The following is a 21,823-nucleotide window of genomic DNA, read 5'->3' as shown; positions in this document are numbered from 1 at the left end:
CGAATGTCCTACTTGTGGAGCATGTGTTCTCATGCATTTACCTTACGTTGAGTTCCAATGGGGGAGTAGGAGCAACCGACGAATTTTGCCAGTGAGCCCTCGACTCTGGCGTAGAGCAACACCTCCAAATCCGCGACTCGAACACAATCCGCACTGCCTGAGCAAATATGGGGAGCAAGGTACAAGCGGAAGTCTTTGAGTTGCTCATAACTTGCGTGCAGTATTCCATCCCGCTAATTCCACTGTCGAATTCTTCGTACGCGGTCGTTGCCTGTCACTCTGTGACGAATTGATTTGCCCAGTCGGCTATGTCGTCCACCATTACTGCCAAAACAAGTGACAGCGGCGGCACCCCCAAGCGGGCGAATGTATTAGGGGTCATTCACACAGCGGTCGAACACCCCGTGCCGTCATTGTAACGGTAGTACAGTACGCCGAGTTCCATTCCACTCCTCCGATTTCAGTGGAGCAACTTTTCCTGCTCCACGAAGTCACTTCCTCTCTGAATCCACACCAGCTCTCTCAATGGAACACTCGACTCCCGCTCTCACTCTGCCACTGGAACACACTTGCCCCAAAAGGAGCAGAAAAACTTGCTGTGACTCCGCCATTGAAATTCAACATTAATTTCTCGTTAAATAGGGCACTTCTGTTGATAATACTGTCATTTTAGATGCCATATACTGAGCTTTCACTTTGACATAAATTGTTATTTGACTTTAGTGTCCCTTTAAGCATCGAATGTGTTATCTGAAGGTTGCAGGATCAGGTCTCTGCTGGCACCAAGTTATATTTTCATCCACTTCAATTTTTTCACACTTATATCATAATTCCTACAACGCATTTAAAAAAGACTATGAAGACTCCGAGGGTCCCTTATGCATCTGCCTCAGTTGACTCAAAGGCAAAAGCCATCTTCTTTTTCTGCTAGGCAGAGATTCTTGTTTCACATATACTCAGTACCTTTACCGCTCGATATTCATGAAGTGACAATGCACACTACAAGTTTGTGTGTTAGGTCCTAAGGGAGCAATGTAAATATGCAAATAAGTTGTAGGTGTCAGATGCAGCGATGTAACTACACAAAAGATTACGTATATATTAGGCTACAGGTTTGGAATCGCATACATATCAGTGGGCTATCAGGAACGTCACCAACAGCTTCCTTTCCAACCAGTCCTTGGATCGACCCCCTTGGAAGCTTTATTCAACTAACCTGATTTTGCAATGCCACAAAGATCGGAAGCTTCAGCACCTCACCTTGATTCGCACTGCCTCCAAGATCAACCCACCTTTGACCAAGCAATGTCATGTGATGGCATCACATAGTGACATCACGGTGATTTTGTCACATGATGATTTTTTGCATCACTTGTGGTGACGTTTACTGATGGGGGACTGCGATGTGGGACACAAGTCAATTCTCGTGTTTAAAGAGGCATCTAAGGTTTTCACCTTAATAATGTTCCTTTATGCCTTCCTTGGCTTCTTTGCCTACTATCGGTTTCAATAATTTGTGACAGGGTGTGCAATAGCATCTGTGAGTGTGAAATTCCTTTATACCAAATACAGCAGAACAGAAAGGATAAATATACTATATGCCAGCCTTACAGCTGCCATTGCCATCATCGCTATGACATTGATAGAAAAACAACGTTTTTCAGAACATGCAGTGTCAGTGGAAAAAAAAAGGGTACCAGGGTGCCCTTTTGATGTTCAAAAGTTACCTCACTTGTTTAAGTAGAGGTCAAGTGTTTTGGGCATCTTATGTACTTACAAGAACTGTAGGATGAATTGAAGTGGTTACCCGAGTCATGGGCCACCACTATCCTGTTCACGATTGTGGAATCATTCGATAAATGTCAAATATAAAATACTGTGAGCTCACAAAGGACAACATGATCGTGTAATAGAAGTTGACTCTCTACAAATTTAAGAGTACAATTGCAATGATTGGACAAAACCTTAAATAGCATCCTATCAGCACACCTGATCCCGGTTGTGCTCATTGAAACTAAACTAAGGTTGAGGCTTTGACTAGTCTGCCCAACATGAAAGTATATATAATGGCTGGAATATATATGAAACCACATATATTGAATTTGGATATGTCAAATTCTGTATCAAGGAGTTTAAACATGCACTGGGAAATCCTATACAACAGCATAGCACTGCACTATGTGCACAGAGAACTTTCATTCACCTCCAAATTGAAGTGAAAGAATTTAGCTGGGAATGATTGTCAAATATTTACAGCAAAGAAAACAAGAGTAAGAGTAATCCTTTCAAGCACTCTGCAATAAAGTAAGCATGTATACAAAAATGTCAGTAAAAAAACCATTCTGTTTCCAAGCACAATGATCACACACTAGAAATATGAGAATACTAGCCCAGGACGTTCCTGTTCTAGATACAGTTGAAACCCTCAATAACAAAACTGCAGGGGAAGCAACCTTTGTGCGTTCCTGTTAGAATTTCAATATTGCAAAAATACAAAAATATGCACACCAATTACTTTGAAGGCTGAAAATTTATTTAAGAAGGTTGCCAATCTTGCTCTGTTTTACGTTGCTCTTAGTGAGCTTTACATGTCGAGCACCACAGCTTAATTGACCACTCCTCAGCAATAACTGCCATTTCTCTTCGTTTTGCAAATTTGGGGATGATTCTGAACTTCTCCTGAATCGTCGAAACCTTACACTTTTTAATAGTAAATATCTTTTCGAAAGGCCAAACAGTACTATATGTAAACAAGGCACAGGAGATCCCAGCGTGCATATAGAGATACATGCCGCAGATGTTTGTCAGCATTACGTCACTTTTCTGGGTTTTGAAACCTCATACACCGACGCAGTATTCACTAGGGGTGTCAGTGAAAAACTGTTCTCAGCAGAAAAAAGAAGTCACGTTGCTATCATCATCACTTTGCCAAATGTAAACCACGATGGTCACACCGATGCTTGATGGCAGAAGCTTATGGGCCCCACTTGTCAAATAAGTGCTGCTGCAATTTTTGAACTTCTGGCTTACCATAAAGCTCATGGGTTGAAAAAGATGTCGCGGACCAGTGCCAAAAACTTTTGTTATTGTGGGTGTGGTTTTTCAATCTCTTCATCGTGGAGAGGAGCAAATGCATTGGAACTCCATGGACATTCAGCATCAAAGCCAGATTTCTTCATTGTTGTGAGAATTTCGTTCTTGAGAGTTTTCATTATTGAGGGGTTCAGTTGTATGCGTACTTTGTATTTTGAATTCTTGATAAATTCATCCTCACTTACTTCATTCTTTTTTTTTTTTTTTGAGTTTGATTTATCCAGACTGACATAAAATCTACTCTGACACAGCACCATGCTTTATATAACCTCTATCAAATTTCTTTTCATTCAGCTTTCTCTGCATAGCATTAACTTCATAAGTTTTTAGTAACACATACTATATTAACAACTCTATAGATTTACAGGCTGGAGTAGTCTATGTAGGGCAGTCTGTCCATTTGACTACACTGGATACTTATGAAACATGTAAATAGGCAAAATCCTAGCAGGATATATCTAGTCTTTCATTCTATGATTGTAAATATGGTGGTTCACCCAAAATCAAAAAATAGTGAGATTCAATTTAGACACAGAAAAGATGTGTTTTATGGTCAAAAAATGCCCTATTTAGTAAAGCTAGAAAAGTTAACATTTTCAATAAATTCAGTTGATAGTTCGTGCTTGTTGTGTCCACTTTGTAACATGTGTCCTCCCGAACTCCTTTTGTCCATATAACTGTAGCATAGTATTTTAATCATAAACTATCTATTAATTTTCATTCAGATCAAAAAAGTGCCATGCTTGAACAGCTATATCCCTTGATTGCATGCACATGCTACACGGGCTTTGCTTCAAGCACATGAACATAGTCCTGCCCGCTTTCATTTATACTATAATAGTACTCTACATTTTTTAGCTGATAAGCAATGTTTGGGCTATCACTTTTGATTTCTATTACGTCTGACATTTAATTAAAGCTTGATTTTACAGTCATGAATCTTTTTAACTTGCACTGTTTTATACTACTAAAGTCTTACTAATCTGTATTGCTTTCTGTCGCTTGAATTTCCTTACCAAGCCATGTTATTCTCTGTTTCCTGATTCAGTTTTAAATGTAAGAGCATTTTACAGGAGATACAGATTTTCTGTGCTTTTACTGCCCTTGTTGGGGGTATCGACATACCACCAATGCAAGAGACGAATAAATGGAGGAATATAAACATACGCACCAAGACTTCACACTCCTTGAACACATCATAGCCATCTTTTCCCTGAGCAAGATAGTTTTTTGTAACCAATCTATATTTCTGTTTCAAACAATAAGAAAAAGAGAGAAAATATTTTTAACATCATTTTGTATGCGTTCACATTATACTGAAAAAACATCATTGTCAATCATACATATAAGACGTGGAAAGAACACACGAATGCAGTACATGCTCACTCAAGAAAACACACAGCAGTAAGAGCAGTCTAAAAAAAAGCAGTGAGGATAAAAGGTATGACTGTACAAGCTGTAGAATGCTGAGAAACAAATATCATGAGAACAATAATGCCTTCTAACCCTAATGATAACATAATGCTTTTGTCGAGAGGCCACTCTCCCCATTAGTCGCAACATGTACTGCCTGTTGCGCGCAAATACTAACCAGTAGAAATGCAAACTCAGACATTCCTATGAAATTCAGAAAATACAAAAACTACCTCTATAAGTGTGCTGAGCACCAAGAAATGAAGGGAGTCTCGAGAACAGAGGTGGGGTCATGAAATAAACACCACATGGGCCTTTGGATCCAAAATGGTAAAATGCAGGGGTGAAATATCACTTGCACATACTGGTTGAAACACTGAGAGGGAGTGCTGCTACTATGAAAAGGGCAGCCAGCATGTGTGAAATGTGATTATGCTTTCCATTTGCTCCCAATCCTGTCTTCTTAAGTTTTTTTTTTTATCGATCATGGCAGACCACTCCATCAGGGTCACTTCACAACATCCGAATGCACAGCCTGAACTTTCAATAGCACCCGGTAAGAAGTTACTCAAGAAAATTATAGCTTCACTTTACCCCACTCACACACACCGTGTAAGTCGATCCCGGATATATCAAACTTGGATATATCGAATTATTGGCTACATCGAACAGTTCAGAAATCCCTTTGAATTTCCTATGCAAAAGTACGGAATGGGTGCGCCTGTATACATATTGAACTCCCGCACAGCGGGACATCTCTTATATCAAAAGCAGCATTGCGCCGAAGCCTAGAAAGTACATTTTTACTAGCAAATATTGATCAATATTTGGTCGTGTTCTAACAAGTTCTGATCCCCTTCCATGCACGGCTGATGAAATCGCAGTATTATTCCATCACACTTATCTGGTTCGTTGCGCGGCGCTTGCGAGTAGACCGGTATGTTTGATGCGCGATCTGCAGGTCTTCAACGCGCGAGCATAGTATTCTCCAAAAAAGACTGATTGCCGAGGACACCAAAATGAGACTGCGAAGTGACTCAACAATCTCGTTGAAATGTTCGCATTCCCTTCCTTGCTAGCACACAATAGCACACGAGCCTGAAAAGCCTGGACTTCGAGATGTGTAGCCTCGTGACGTATTTTTGGCGTTTTCGATTTTAAAATGCACGTCTCGGAGGCTACATTCTTTCTAGCTTTTCGCATAAAAGCAGTTGAAAGCAGCGGCTTCCAGCTACAAGGGCCCTAGTGATATCGATATCACCGTCATGTCGACTGTAGAAACTCGACGATGTCTTATGCGCTTTTTTGCCGCGTTCCTGATAAATTCTCATTCTGGAGTTGAAGTGAACGTTGACCCGCATGTAGCGATAAAAAGTTATCACTGGTGCTTGGAGGAACGTAAAGTAGAGCACCATCTTAAACTTTGCTTGAGGGTCAGGTGACGACTTCGGGTGCATCATGACCGCTGGCATATGGTGCCTCGGTGCAACTTATCAGCGTTTCCGGGCACCATCTCGGGCAGTGAGCGACTTATCGGTGCAGATCACGACGTAGCTGTTCCTGACTGCGTCGATGCTTAGATCGTGCCTGCCCTTGCCAGTGCTGCAGAAGTGTACCCATGCGGTTATGAATATGCCATCGCTGCCGCCGCTAATTAACCAACCATTTGCCGCACTACTAAGCTCGCATCGCTGTTTCGTGTCAATCAATGCTGTTGAGGCTGAAGGAGTTGAATTCGCTTATTTAAAAATTTTTAATAATATTGAGGATGACTGGAATTTGATGGCACACAAGAAGCGAGACAAGTTTACGGACTATTTACATGTGAAATAAAGTGTGGTAACTTGCAGTTCACACCTTGTTCTTCATCAAACTGTGAGAAAATCATTATGTTAGCTCTTGTAACCACTTCCGAGGCCTGAAATGCTTTAATTTAGGCCTTGAATATGCATATTTTGTACTCCAAATTGTCGATATATCGAAATATTCCACAATACCCTTCCCGTTTGATATATCCGACATCGACTGTATTACATTGGAACAAGTGTTTAAAAGACAATGCAAACACTCAGCTTTATCATCTCCTCAGCCTTTTAAAGAGAGGAATAAGCAGGGAGCAAAGAGTTGCTAGAAGTTTTAGTAAGAACAGGACAGTTTGAATGCTGCATATTAATGTCATTGAATTCTGGGCCCAACAACCTCTTGGTGGAATGGTTACAGGCAACCGAACAGTTTCCCGAACAGTTTGCATTTTTAGCTATTTCTGTATATACACTAAACTCAAATTTAGTTTAGCCATAAATAGTATGAATCATGTGCATCAGCTACACCTATATTTCACAGGAATAAACAGTGTCGTTGCAAGATCAAAATAGCTGCTTTTAATTTGGCTAAATATGTAAGCAGCTACTAAACTTTGTCATATACCGTCGAATGTCATTAATTCGAACATGCTTAATTCGAACTTCCAGTAACCACGCTGTGGTCCTGTCAAAGCTGTGTGTATTCCAATGGGCGAAAAAGCCCTGTAATTCCAACGCCAAGCACTTGCGAGGGTTAACTCGAACATACCGCGCTCTGAAAATGCTCTCAGTACCACGCCGAATACCGCAACGGCACCTCTGACACCTCAACGCTGTGCGCAAAGAAGGAAAAAAAAAAGGCTGCGGTGGTATGTTTGCTTTCTCTCAAATGCCGATCTGCGATGCACCTGTGTCACACTTCTCCCTATTCTGTCCCTGCCACGTAGAGACCCTTCTCCTTTCAATGCTGCACGCGAAGAGAGAGAGGGAAAAAAAAAGAAAGAAAGCTATCGCGGAGAGTTGGCTCGCCCATCTACAATGCACCAGTGCCACGCTTCCCCTTTCCCGTGCCTGCCACGTAACGTAGAGACCCTTGTCCTTTCAGCGCCGCCCGTTAAAAGAATAAGGGTCTCTATGTTTTTAGAGAGCAAAAAAAAAAAAAAAGGTGCCGTCGAGTATTGGTTCTCTCTGAAACCCCGATCTACTCCTTGCCCCGCGTGGAGACGCTCCTTCTTTCTCGTCATGTGTTGGCCATGCTCCGGCTGCGGAGCAGAGGGTAGCAGCAGAGACGCAGTCGTTGCCGCCGTCTTTAGAGAGTGTTGGCACTGGACTTAGCTTCACACTACTTCTCCTGCCAGGAAAACGCTGAAGCCAAAGTTAAAATGCTTTGCAAACTGCGTGCGAAATTGATTGATTCGCTGTAAAGCAAATGTGTGCAGGCGCGCATCACCGATTCCAGTACTTCAATTAATGACGGATGTCCTGTGATTTGTGAATAAATGTAAGTCTTCTGAAGCTTCCCTCTCATGTGTTGGCTCAATGCACATACGCCAATGCATAGTGAGCCCTTAATTCATTTAGCTTTCATTAATTTGAACTTCTTTAATTTCAAATGAATTTTCAGGCCCCTTCGAGTTCGAATTATCGAGATTCGACTGTACATGCAGTAGTATTATAATCAAGGTTTTTACATATGTTGTCTCATTGGCTATTGTCCCTGCAGCTGCAACTAAGATAGCAATTAAATGACAAGATCACTGTAGAAATAATGAATAGATGTAGCAGGTTATAAAAATGTAAGAAAAATGTAGTAAATATGAGCCAAGTATTTTTTTAGTCCTTTTTTGTAAATGACTGTACAAGAACAGCGCATAGAAACTTGTGCAAGCCAGTGATAAAATGCTAGAGCACAACATTACAAAAAAGTAAAATTCACAGAGAGCATAAAGCACAATGTTTCCACAATATTCGGTGCAATATATCACTGACATCATTTCTCGTAGACGATACAAGACATATGATATCAAAGTTGCAAAATTGGTTGCGGGATCGAATCCTGGCCGCAGCGGCAGCATATTTGATGGAGGCGAAAATGCTTGAGGCTTATGTACTTGGATTTTACGTGCATGTTAAAGAACCCCAGGAGGTCGAAATTTCTGGAGCCCTTTACTACAGCATCTCTCATTATCATATCATGGTTTTCAAATGTTAAATCTTAAGAATTATTATTATTATGTTGCAAAATTTGATCTGATATTACATAACTTTATGCTAATATTTGAATCAATTTTGTTCATGTGTAGCCTATAAGATAAATTGCATCCAGTCCATAAAACTGTCCTTCAGCATTAATGGTGAACACCATGCAAGTTTTTATGGAAATAACCAAGATTTTAGATCGGTAAGTACCTGATTTTTGTCCAAAGGTTCATCCCCTATTCTCACAAACTGGGGATCTATTCGTTGGCCAGGTGGCTTCTTGGGGTCGAAGGCAAAACTGACTCCCGATACCTGAGGAAAGCGACCTTCCAACTTGGGGTACTGAGAAACACCATTCTCCAAAGCTTGCAAAATTTGGTCTCCTGTAAGGGAAACAGAAATGACCATTTGTTACACCAATTAAAAAGAGCATAAAAAAAAAACGCCAGACCTGCACGGAAGACGCAGCACAGTCAAAGCTAGAAGAGCGACCTTTCAGAGCCTTTTCAAAACACTCATTGGGTAACTACTGCAAGCACACTTGTGCTTGATACCCACTAGGGTATTAATCATAAATTTTTGGGTAGTAGGCCAGCATTCGCTATGCTATTTTTTGTCATTATTCTGAGAAGCGTGGTATCCTCTAAACACTTGCAAGGAATTTCATGCCAATTATTCACGCAGTGGCTGATGACGGTGAGGAATTATGGCTGAAGTGGGTATGAGCCACAGTTAATAGGGGAACAAGAACAAGCTTTTGTAATGGGTTGGAGCATTGCACAGCTCACTCGTTACACTATTCGCATTGTGTGACGACTGGTAGTTCTTTTGCCGTATTAAAATGCTTTATAAGTCGTATTAACGCCATTGCTTTCCCGACATCAAGCCTGCCTAAGGCAATTTCGCCAACAAGTCACAAGCATCAGCGTAGCTCAGTGGTAGAATACTGGGCTGGCACCCAGTGGACCCGGGTTCGAGCCCCACTGTGTCTTTGGTGCTAGTTTTGCCAACAAGTCACAAGCACCAGTGTAGCTCAGTGGTAGATTACTGGGCTGGCACCCAGCAGACCCGAGTTTCGAGCCCCACTGTGTCCTTGGTGCTAGGTTGTTTTTTTTTTCTAATTTCGCGCCATGTGGTTACGGACACCCGCGGCGGCGGCGGACAACTGTGCATGACCTGAGTTGTGATCTCACAACAGCTTTCACTTTAATATTGAAAGCTACAACTAGTAGCAAAAAAACATAGTAGCAACTACGCAACACTAGAGATCACCCTGAGCAGGATGAAAAGACAAAACCTGATTTCCTGAATAAGTAGTTTGATATGAATAAATATGAGATTTGATAGGAATAAATATTGTTTACAATAATGCCACAAGCAATGGTAATCAAAACTGCATGACTTAAACATATACTTTCCAACAAAGCGTACAAAGATGTGGGACTACATAATTAAAACGCACATTTCGGTCACACTAATGCCTTCAAAATTTTTACCTATGTGATATTAGTCTTGATGTGAAATTAACAAAAGAGCTTGCTTTTTATTTTGATTAACAAAGATTGGCATGGAGGCCACCATTCATACCAGTAGCACTAAGCACAATCAGCGAGTCCATCATGGGCAAGACGGTGACCAGATCACGCATAGTGAAGGCCCCCTTCCGATGAATTCGATCTGACCGCAGTGTACCAGAGTTGAGGATAGCCAGGTCAGAATGAGTTGCTGATAGCATAACATCACAGATGAAATTTCCTGCATACAGAAGTATATAAAGTTAGCACTGTTGAACTCCTTTAGAAGAGGCACTGACGTAACAGGCATTTGAATATTAGAGGTTGTTCAGAAAATGAGAACGTGTGCTTCCTCTTATAGGATACATTCATATATGGTACAACTACTCCCCGGCGCATGCCTTTCAAAGGGGGGTTGAACTGCACTGCAAAATTAAAACACACACATCAATAAAAAACGACTTTTATGGGACTGGTTCTCTGCTGCGAGTGTGCAAATATTGCAAAATGTATTTTATGAAGAGTTAACGAATTGCTAATTCAAGACAAACTGCTAAAATTAATATCACCAAAGGCAAGAAACTGACTTAATTAAAAGCATTTGATGTCTCTTTTAAGATCAATGTTACAGACATACACACATACGCATGCAGGCACCCAAAAAAACACAAAAAAATTAGTTACGTACATATCGTATCAAGGAAACAGACAGTAAAGCCAAAGGTGTAAGCACAAGAAATTAAATGTTATTTTCTTCCATTGCAAATTTAAGCAACAAAAGATATATCAAAGTTAAATTTGCAATACAAGGGTGAGGGACATGAAACCAGAAGAAAAGAAAACTTCGTGGATGTGCAGTGCCCCATGCAGCTCCTTTTTCTCTGTCCACTTTATCGATATCCATGTATAGTCACGTTCATAAGTTTGGAAACCGTGAGAGCTTGTGGAAAATTGCGTGCACACACCGAGCTGTAGATGTGGTGTCTGTTGTCAAGAGTGCTGCATTGCACAAACCCACTGATTCTTATTTGCTGGTCTCTTTGGTTATTCTGCAATGGCATACATGCCATACACCGCTATTTGTGGCCACTTCTGCCAACGCTGCTAACTGCAAAAGAGCAGAGCAACAGCCATGACTCGAGAAACCCAAACTCGGCACAGTTTGTAGGTTGTGGAATTAATTGCTTGCACCACTGGTGCTTCTGCTGTGTTAGTACAAGCAATGAACACCAGTCACGCATTCTGTGGAATGGGGTGCTTCTGGAACAAACAGGTGTGATTAAAAAAAAGGACCTATCACAGAAACTTTGTCAACCGTAATACGCTTTCTGAAATTTCAGAGAAAATATAAATTTAGCACTGTTACTCTGAATTATCATGCCTGCAATCATTCATGATGTTATGGTACTGGCATGGTGAATCGCATGCCATGCTTGGCAACCCTGGTGCTGCAAAAGAGAAGCAGCGAAAAGCAATGTTTGATTGCAACATTTCGCTAGGAGCAGTGCTTTGTGCCAGGAACAGCCCACTTTATGGAGAACGAAAATAATTTCTATCGGCAAGACAGCGGTGGCAGAAATGCAAGAAGAAATGAAAGTGAGCGAGGTACTCAAAAGTTAATAAAATTAAAATCACTTTACCAGACTACTTGACCCTTTGGGGGATAATGAGGCAAATTAATATGTTCCACTTTTCCTTCTATGGTAAAAGCTTCATCCGCCACAGCTATAGCGCACAAGACACCTAAAAATGGGGGCGCGAAATCAGCCCCACCCACTGAAACAAGAGGGAGGGGGGCATTCCAACTCGGAGGGGGGTGTGTGCAAATTCAGCCATGTAGACTGACATAATAGGGAAGAGGGAGCACTCCGACAAAACTTCGCCCCCCCCCCCCCCTCCCCTGAAGGGGAACCCTGCGCACGCCTATGATCACTGCACATTGCTATCAGCGCTCTGATTTTCTGCTGCTGTAGGTCAGAAACATTAGGAAAATCCAAAAACTGCTTCCCCTGTTTACCACATGTGGTATCAGTGATACGTTTCAATGAAAATCATTTGGTTGAGTAGAAAAATTTTCAGAGCTGTTGTTTCTCTGCGTGCAATTTTGCTAAAGCTTTAAATGTGTGGTACGCTTCTTCTTTTCTGAATTTGGGTAGTAATAGTTATACTACGAAACTATAAATTTTCTTTAAACATTCTAGCAGTATATTGGCTGACAATCGTGTCCATTCATACTTGGATGAAAAATAAAGCAGTTCCTTGCATTGCCTTACTATAAACTGTGAAAATACTTTTATTAAACCACTTGTAAAGTTGTTTGCGCCACTTGGCGAACGTGTGTCGCGCAGAAGCCATATTTTGGTGTCACGGCGATTCAGCGGTAGGTGGCATTGTGTTAGATGCGGTAGCGCTGGCGGCGACCCCTGGCAGAAGGCAAGCCTTGGTGGCAGCAGAGAAAGTTAAGCGAGGTTCTTCGGCTGGTGGCGTTTGGCGCGAACGGTACTCTCTCGCAGTGGGAACCCCGGTGCACGGCAACGCGGGCCGTTTGCCGGGGGCCCTTATGGTGAGTCAGGTGTTAGCGACACTACCTTGTTTGTCATGGTGTTGAGTGTTGTTTAATATCCTATTTTTGCGCAAGGGCATTTTTTTATGGGCCATAACTGCAAGTGAAACCATAAATTTCAACATGTCTTTTTGATTGTGAAAGCGAATGTGCAATAGAATAAGTGGGAGAAAGCATAAATATATCGAAAATGTTCTTTTTAACCGTCATCAAAGTTTCCCTTGCATGCTCTTTTCTTGAAGTTAGCCCAATTATATCCTTTTAGAGAAAAGTGCTCTTAATAATAACTTTGGCAGTTTTATGAATAAGCATGTTTAGAAAACTATGTGGAATTTTCATCGCTCTGCCATAGGCACTTTGTGAAATGAAAGCCTGCAAACTAGGCAGAAAAAAGTTTTTGAGGCCAAATTTCAGAATCTTTATTTAAAAAAATCAAAATATAATTGAGTATGAGTGCCAGTATGCCTATATGTAGTCAAACAAACTTGAGGAACTTAGCTTTAATATATTTTGTATAATCCATCGCCAAATTCGAAAAAAGCAGCAGAGCAGGTAAGCGTGGCGCTCCACCTCTCCGTCATTATTGATTTACTGTGCCTCGAAAAAATTTTTGACAGTGAAACCAATTGCGGATCTCTTCTTTCCACTGATCAGGCAACTATATATAAAATATTGAAAGAAATTTAAGAGGTTGACCAGCCATGCTTTGTTCGATCTTACGTGGAATCACCCAGGATTCTGTGCATTTGGCAGCACCACACTGATATGGCTGGCATCCGATTCATAGCTGCAATTTTATATATGAACAGAAATTCAGGCATAACTGAAATGCTCATCCTTATCAACACCAGCAGAAAACCCAGAAAGGGGCATAAATTGTTAACGTAGGCAAACAAGTCAGACAGAGCTGCTGATGCAGCACAACTGGTGCAGGCACACATTTTGTACCACAGCTAGAAATCACCTGCACAAGAATTTGCTTTTGCAGTGCACTTGCTTTTACCACTTGCTTCAAGCCTTTTGGTGCCAAAAATTTGGCAAAATGATTAAAGCCTAGAGTGCTCATGAGACAATGGGACAAATGTTTTCCCACTTTTTCTGAAACACATCATGAATCAATGGGAAAGATATGTCCCATTTTTTCCCTTGTAAACTAATGGTCGTATTTTGATCAAAAATGCTCCATACTATCTTCAAGGAAGTTATTTAGCTTTTACACAGGTATATTTTCTGTTATCATAAGAAAAAATATAGATGAACCCACAAAAGAGTTAATATGACTGTTGCATGGCAGTTGCCTGTATTGGTGGTGCTAGTGAGTGCTTCTATAATTAAATATGCTGCTGTGCCACTGCTACGTCGTCAAAGCTACGTACTAGCTGTGGCAGCAAAAAGTATGGTGAATGGTGTACACACCAGTGCTGAACAAACAAATGATCAAACAAGCAAGTAAAGATATCTGCGTGTATGCCCTGCTGCACTCTTAACAGCAGGCACCACTGTATTGCATGTGCGCAACATTATGCACATGCCAGTGGCCATGTGCACCCATGGTTTACAAAGTTATTGAGAACAAATGTACATGAATTTTTAGTAAGTAGTTGCACTACTGAGTTTTAGCCAGTGCCATCTAAGCCATGGAATTAATTATTCTTTATTTTTCAGCACGGCCTCTCTCCCTCCCCATTCATTCACTAACATGCACAATGCTAGCTTTTAGGATCTTTTACTTTACGCCTAGTAGACTTTCTTTAGACACAGATGGCATTTTTCTTGTCTCGACAATGGCCTATAAATAGCAGCAAACACTAAATTACAAAGAAAAAGACACCACTGACCTAAATTTGTCTCCGAAGTTCTGATGCTGCTAAATCGACCATCCAAATCAACGGCGAAATGCCCAATCACTTCATCCATTTTTCCTTGCACAACATCTGAAAGCATAACACCCCAAATAAATCAAGAATACAAAAGGGAAGCTGAATTTGCTAAGCCTTCACAGACACTGACAGATAAGTATCGTTTAGCGTATATTAAAACATATGCTGGTATAAAGACAGCAAAAATTGGAGAAAACTATAATGTGGCATACAATGACTATTGACTATTATTAATAGAAAATGTCTAATTCATATTAGAATATTCCCGGAAGCCTAGTTTAGGCTACAATCTACTACCTGTCTGATATATATGTCACTTCTTTCATTTCCCGACACATTTCTTAATACACACTTCATATATATATATACATATATATATATATATATACAGTCGAGCCCACATATAACGGCCCCACTTAAAACGAACTTTGGCTTAAAACGAACAATATCTGCGTGACCGTCAAGATATACTGTTACGCGATTTCGGCTGATTGAAACAGGGCATAGTGGGACATACCCAAGGGAGGGTGCCTCAGACTGAGAGTGAAGAAGTGGACGCTGCATTGGGGCTGTAGACTGACTACTGTTATTTTCCACGTAACATTTTGGTAGAGGTGCTGGGTACTCTTCTGACAATGGAGCTACGCAGTGGACGCCTCCTTAAGCCTGCTACCATGGCTCCAGGTGAGGGTACGGCTTTGCCACCTACCTCAGCAACGACAGCAACCCGGCACGTTGCTCTAACGCAACCCCATGATTCCGGTACTTTTACTGGAGAGGAAAATGCGAATGTGGACAAGTCGCTTAGTATGTACGAGCGCGTCAGTAAGCAATATGACTAGGACCCAACCGTTATGCTTGCGAATGTCATTTTCTATCTTAACAAGACCCCTCGCATCTGGTTTGAGACCCATGAGCACGAAATCACAAGCTGGGAAATGTTTAAACAACAGCTCCACGACCTCTTTGGCAACCCGTTTGGTCAACAGCTTGATGCCCGAAAGCAATTGGCCGTACGTACACAGACGTCCACTGAGCCCTACTTGACTTATATTCAAGACGTCTTAGCGTTGTGTCAAAGGGCCGATCCCAACATGACTGAGGCCGACAAGATTACGCAAGTTTTAAAAGGAATCACCGACGATGCGTTCAGCCTGCTTGTATTTACCAACGTAACGACCATCGACGCCGTGATCAAAGAGTGCCGGCGTCTCGAGCTGCCGAAGAGTCGACGCATTTTGCAGCAGTTCCAGCGCCTACCCAACACCGTGGCAACGTCGTCTTGCGAAGCCACTCCTTGTCATCCGTCTACGACGGAAGATGTGACGCGCATCGTCCGACGTGAACTCGAGGCCACTTATTTGGCTACCAACAAACCGAGGTTGCCCGACGCCTCAACGCCAGCTGTCGCTTTGATCCAGGCTGTTGTCCGCCAGGAATTCGCTAACCTTGATATCCTGTCCACTGCACCCACCCTGGATAATACTGGTCCCTCGATAGCTTCTGTGGACATGAGACATAGCCATCCGTACTCTATTCGAACCAGGAACCCGCCTGAATGGCGAACAGCTGATGATAAGCCAATCTGCTTCCGCTGTGGTCGCGCAGGACACATCGCGCGTTACTGCCGCAGCCAATGGCCATCTATGTCTTCTGGCTCGTACCCTGCTTACAGTAACTCATTCCGTCCACCAAACCACCGTTATCCGACCCGCACTGAGCCTACAGCATTTACTGCCCCTGAGGATTACGGCCACCCTATCCCGTCGTCGCCACCGCCTCAAAGCCGCTCTTCTCGTTCAAATACGCGTCGCCGCTCTTCCTCGCCATCGTTTAACCGCCGCATGTCCCCGGAAAACTAGGCTGTGCAGCTTCTGGAGGTGAAGCTGCCCTGTCAACCTTACCCAAAAATCCTCTGTTGCCCTTACGTTTGAACCGGAACACCCTAGAAATATATGTTCATGGCACACCTGTTGAAGCTTTGATAGATACAGGCGGTCACGCCTGTATTATGAGTTCGCGTTTTCGTCGTCGCATGAAGAAGGTCCTCCCGCCCCCCTTGACCAATGGCGAAACAGTCCCTGTCGTCGGTATGTGCACAGCTCAACTTACCGTAGCCAGTCATCAAGTGGTCGTCCTTTTCACCGTGCTTGCAACATGTCCCCATGACCTCATACTAGGCCTCGATTTTCTTGCCGCCAATTCTGCTCTGGTTGATTGCTCCACTAGTGTGTCCGCCTAGAACTGCCACAAATCAGTGACGCCCCGTACCAAGCTACATGCCGATTACAAGGCAGCGACTTTGTTCACCTACCCTCCAAAACTGTGATGTACGTCGATTTTCTGTGCTCACCAGCTGTGCCCGACGGTGACTATTACGCTACGCCTCTCACCGACGTACTCCTTGCGCACAATGTTTCAGTGCCCTATACGGTGCTCAGCATCACAGATAACAAAACTTGTCTACCACTTGTAAATTTAGGCTACATGAATCATGTGCTTCCACAAGGCATTTCCGTGGTCCACCTGTGTCCGTTGCTCGATTCACAAATTGAAGTGCTTGCCTTAGACACCCTTGTTTCACCGCAGCGCACATCACTCGCAACACATTTGGGCAGCCGTCAAATTGTAGACATAATCGCCACTGATCTTTCGCCTTCGCAAGTTGAAGCCCTGCAACATCTTCTTGAGGCCTACCAGAATACTTTCGATTTTGGCGACCGACCTCTAGGGCAGACGTCCTTTGTCCAGCATGGCATACACACAGGTGATGCCAACCCTGTTCCCCGCCGTCCCTACAGAGTGTCTGCTTCTGAGCGGAGCATAATTCAGAAGGAGGTGCACAAGATGCTAGCGAAGGACATTATTGAACCATCCTCCAGTCCCTGGGCATCCCTGGTGGTATTAGTTAAAAAGGACGGACCGTGGCGATTTTGTGTGGGCTATCGCCACCTTAACAACATCACCAAGAAAGACGCATACCCTCTGCCCCACTTGACGACGCCCTTGATTGCCTCCATGGTGGCGCCTACTTTTCTTCCAATGATCTTCATTCTGGTTATTGGCAGATTGCCGTGGACCCCATGGACCGAGAGAAGACGGCTTTTGTAACACCCGATGGCCTCTACCAATTCAAAGTCATGCCTTTCCGCCTATGTAATGCCCCCGCCACCTTTGAACGAATGATGGACTCCCTGCTCCATGGATTCAAGTGGTCTATGTGTCTTTGTTATCTGGATGACGTGATCGTGTTTGCTCCCACTTTTGAAGCGCACCTTGAGAGACTGTCGAAAATTCTTGATGTATTCCGTCTCGCCGGCCTTCAGCTGAATTCATCCAAGTGCCAGTTTGGTCGCCGTCGCATTACAATACTTGGACATATTGTTGACGCTTGTGGCGTACAGCCGGACCCAAAAAAAGTTCGAGCTGTGAAGGACTTTCCTGTGCCAAAAACTGCCAAAGATGTCCGCAGCTTTGTGGGACTCCGCTCTTATTTTCGGCGGTTCATCAAGAACTTCGCGGAAATCACTCGGCCCCTAACAGATTTACTCAAACCAGATGAGACGTTTACCTGGGGTCCCTCGCAAGCAGCAGCATTCCCCGACCTGACCACTTTGCTCACTTCTTCTCTTGTGCTGGCTCACTTCGACCCTCGAAACCGACCAAAGTCCGCACCGATGCCAGAGGTTACGGAATAGGCGCTGTGTTGGCTCAGCGACAACGTGGGCAGCATCGCGCGATAGCTAATGCCAGCAGGCTGCTGTCCCCCTCGGAGCGTAATTATTCCATCACAAAGCGCGAATGCCTAGTGCTGGTGTGGGCAGTCGCGAAACTTCACCCTTACTTATACGGCCGACCATTTAGAGTTCTCACCGACCACCACGCTCTGCTGGCTCGCCTTCCTCAAAGATCCCACAGGTCGTCTCGCCCGCTGGGCACTCCACCTCCAGGAGTATTCTTACACCATAGTGTATAAATCAGGAAAACTGCACAAAGATGTGGATTGTCTCTCACGCTACCCTGTGACCGACTGCGATCCTACGAGCACTGATTATGTGGGTTGCGTCCTTTCCATCTCCCAGCTGCTTCATCTCGGGGACGAGCAGCGTCGCGATCTGGATATCAGCCGCCTAATACAAAGGCTCGAATCTTCACCGCAAGACGCTTCTGTTCGCATGTTTACCTTAAAGGACCACACCTTATATCGGCGTAATTTATCGCCCAATGGTCACGACCTACCCAAAGCACCTGCGCTCCACAGTCCTACGTGAGCTCCATGACGTGCCAACCGCCGGTAACATTGGTGTCTCTCGCACATATGACCGTGTGCGCCGCCGCTTCTACTGGCCTGGCCTTTCACGCTCTGTACGTCGTTATGTCAACGCCTGTGAAATTTGCCAGCGTCGCAAAAAGCCGTCGGGACTCCCTTCGGATATCTTCAGCCCATCGACATCCCATCGGAGCCATTCTTCCGTGTTGGTTTGGACCTTCTCGGTCCCTTCCCAACATCCACCTCCGGAAACAAGTGGGTCGCAGTGGCTACGGATTACGCGACCCATTATGCAGTTACGCGAGCCATGCCAACAAGCTGCGCTGCAGACGTCGCTGATTTTCTACTACACAACCTCATTTTAGTGCATGGAGCCCCTCGTCAACTGCTGACAGACCGAGGCCGTACGTTCCTTTCGAAAGTGGTTGACGATATCCTGCATTCCTGCTCTACCCAACATAAGCTCACGACATCGTACCATCCCTAGACAAACGGGCTTACAGAACATTTAAACCGCACCCTGACAGACATGCTATCGAAATATGTCTCAGCCGACCATAGTGATTGGGACCTTGCACTACCCTACGTGACGTTCGCATATAATTCCTCCCAGCATGACACTGCTGGGTACTCGCCATTTTACCTTCTGTTAGGATGCGAACCAACATTTCCGTTGGATACCTTCTTGCCAGCCGCTGCGCAGTCTACTTCTGAATATGCACACGACGCTATTACCCGAGCTGACCATGCTCGTCAGCTTGCCCGCAGCAGATTAATGGCGTCCCAAGACTCTCAGAAGCATTGTTACGACGAGCGGCATCCCGACGAACACTTTCCAACAGGTTCCCTCGTTCTTCTTTGGTCTCCTATGCGACATGCAGGCCTTTCAGAAAAACTTCTCTCTCGTTTCATGGGCCCATACCCATGTGTGACCGACACTACATATGAAATTGTCCCTGATAATCCGTCAACCTCCTCTGCTCTGCTGTCAAGAGACATCGTCCAGGTATCAAGGCTCAAGCATTACCACACTGCTCCTGCTGCGGCCCCTTAAACTCGCCAGGTCGGCGCTTTTGCCACCGGGGGTCGTGTTACGTGATTTCAGTTGACTGAAACAGGGCATAGTGGGACATACCCAAGGGAGGTGCCTCAGACTGAGAGTAAAGAAGTGGACATTGTCGGTGAGCTGCGTTGAGGCTGTAGACTGACTACTGTTATTTTCCACATAACAATACATTGGTTCAATGGCATGAAATCGCACTTACAACGAACATCTCCGAGTGCCGCTGATCGGTTACAGCGAACTGAGTCAGCGGTCTGCCGACTTCCCGGGAAACTAATTTCGACCACCGATCAGGCATCCGCGAGGTGCCCATACATTCTTATTGTTAAATGCCTATTCTGCCTCCGCACCCCTCTAGTTGCTGCTCTCCCCGACCGCTTTTTGTTACACACCCCTTCGTCCTTTGTCGCCTGCTACTCTGAGCCCCCCGCATTGCCAGACGAGGCCCGTGTTTTCACACTGCCATCGATCTTTCGAAGACCGGTCGGCCACGTACCCTGTGTCTGATCGCTGGTACTGTCGTTGGCGACACCGGCCTGGAGTGACCAGACCATTTGCCAACTTCGTCGGCCACCGACTTATCTGATAGTCTGCGTCTAGTGCACGCGCCTACGCTACCCCACTGACTCTGATAATTTGCAATTCGTTTCGTGTTTAGGACTTGTTCTCGCTCACTGCGCACTCGGCTCGGCATGCCTTCTGCGCGCGTGCGGAAGCGCGAAAACGGCTGTTAATTTGCGCGGAATGAATCGCGAAATATCGAAGTTCGTGAGGCCACGCAAACGCGCCGGCGCAAAAAGACGATTTTTTTTTAATCACGGCCGCCGGTTCTTCGAACGTCGCCGCGCGCACCGAACGAGGCGGCCATGCTTTGACTTCTGCGCGCGCTGGCACTCTTTTCTTCAAGTTTTTCTACGGGCGAGTTTCGCGTACCTTTCAAGCAAGCTTCCCAACCTGCCTCCTTCCCGTGTGTTTTGGTTTTCAAGGTCGTTCGCCCGCGGCATCCTCCTTTCTCTTTATCCTTTATCGCACAGAGGAAGGAATCTTTCATTCCCCCGTGCTTTATCGCAACTCCTTGCCCTTTTCTCGCAAGTCTGCTCTCCTCTCTTGATCACAACCCCTTCGCCCGTCTCCACTACTCTGCCACGCCTGCCACGCTGGCTCGAATTAGTTTCGTTTTCCGACTGGAAACGCGCCCAGAGCTGTTCCACGCGTGTGCGCGTCTTGCTCGCTCTTGGTGTGTGTGTGGTCATGATGGCCGACAGGAGGACTAGGATGCTTTTTCGTGCCGCTCAACAAAACGTTGAAAGTGTGACCGCTTCGCTTGAGCGTAATCCGCGTGTTAGGTGCCGCGTTGCGGAGCGTTTGCTCATAGCTGTTGACCACCTGGCAGCCAACTTGCCGCTTCAGGCGTCCCAGTATTCAGCTGAGGAGATGGTGAATATTTTGTGGGCGGCGGTGACGGTTGCATGTGCGCGAAACTATTTTCGCGAGGCTGACTTCGTCGATTGTCGGGCCCGATGCCGAGCCTGAAGCTTTCGAACAGGACCACTGCGGCGGCAATTTGTGGCAGCGCGTCGTCGACTCCAACCTGGGAGAGCGGATGGGACATGTGTTGCAATGATTTAATTACGGCCGATGATGATGCCGACACTGCCGAACCATGCACGGATTGGGGCATTGCGAATGAAGCACGTGGCGAGAGCGATTTGGAGGAATCGGATTGCGAGAACAACGAAGCCTTGGAGTTAGCGCCCCATGCAGCTTATGCCACGTGCCTCGGCGAACGAGCAGCCTGCCGTTTAAAATGAACTCGAGACCGCCCTTATCGTTTCTGCTCTTCGAAACACGTGCATCACGGACTTTTGGGGGCAAAAAAAGTTTGTTTTCACTCGCAACTTTTTAAAAGCTGTGTTTCATTTACTACGAACTTCGGGATACAGCGAACGGATGCCGCGTCACGCTCAGGTTCGTTATAAGCGAGCTCAACTGTGTATATATATATATATATGGTGTTTCAAGAAAC

The 21,823-nt window shown here is 44.6% G+C and overlaps 1 protein-coding gene across 1 annotated transcript in view; it reads right to left on the bottom strand.

Annotated features, from left to right (window-relative positions):
* LOC119177005 (snake venom 5'-nucleotidase) overlaps positions 1-21,823 on the bottom strand; it is an 82,296-nt gene that overhangs the window by 12,339 nt on the left and 48,134 nt on the right. Inside the window, exons 9-12 of the mRNA XM_037428347.2 lie at positions 14,423-14,518; positions 10,095-10,262; positions 8,718-8,890; positions 4,265-4,342 (exon numbers count right to left, since the gene is read on the bottom strand). Coding sequence (XP_037284244.1) covers positions 4,265-4,342; positions 8,718-8,890; positions 10,095-10,262; positions 14,423-14,518 — 515 coding nt within the window. The remainder of the gene's footprint in view (positions 1-4,264; positions 4,343-8,717; positions 8,891-10,094; positions 10,263-14,422; positions 14,519-21,823) is intronic.

The sequence above is a fragment of the Rhipicephalus microplus genome, chromosome X (genome assembly GCF_043290135.1).
Source record: "Rhipicephalus microplus isolate Deutch F79 chromosome X, USDA_Rmic, whole genome shotgun sequence".
NCBI lineage: Eukaryota > Metazoa > Arthropoda > Arachnida > Ixodida > Ixodidae > Rhipicephalus > Rhipicephalus microplus.
Note: the sequence above shows the minus strand (reverse complement) of the source record. Positions and strands in the feature narration are given on the sequence as shown.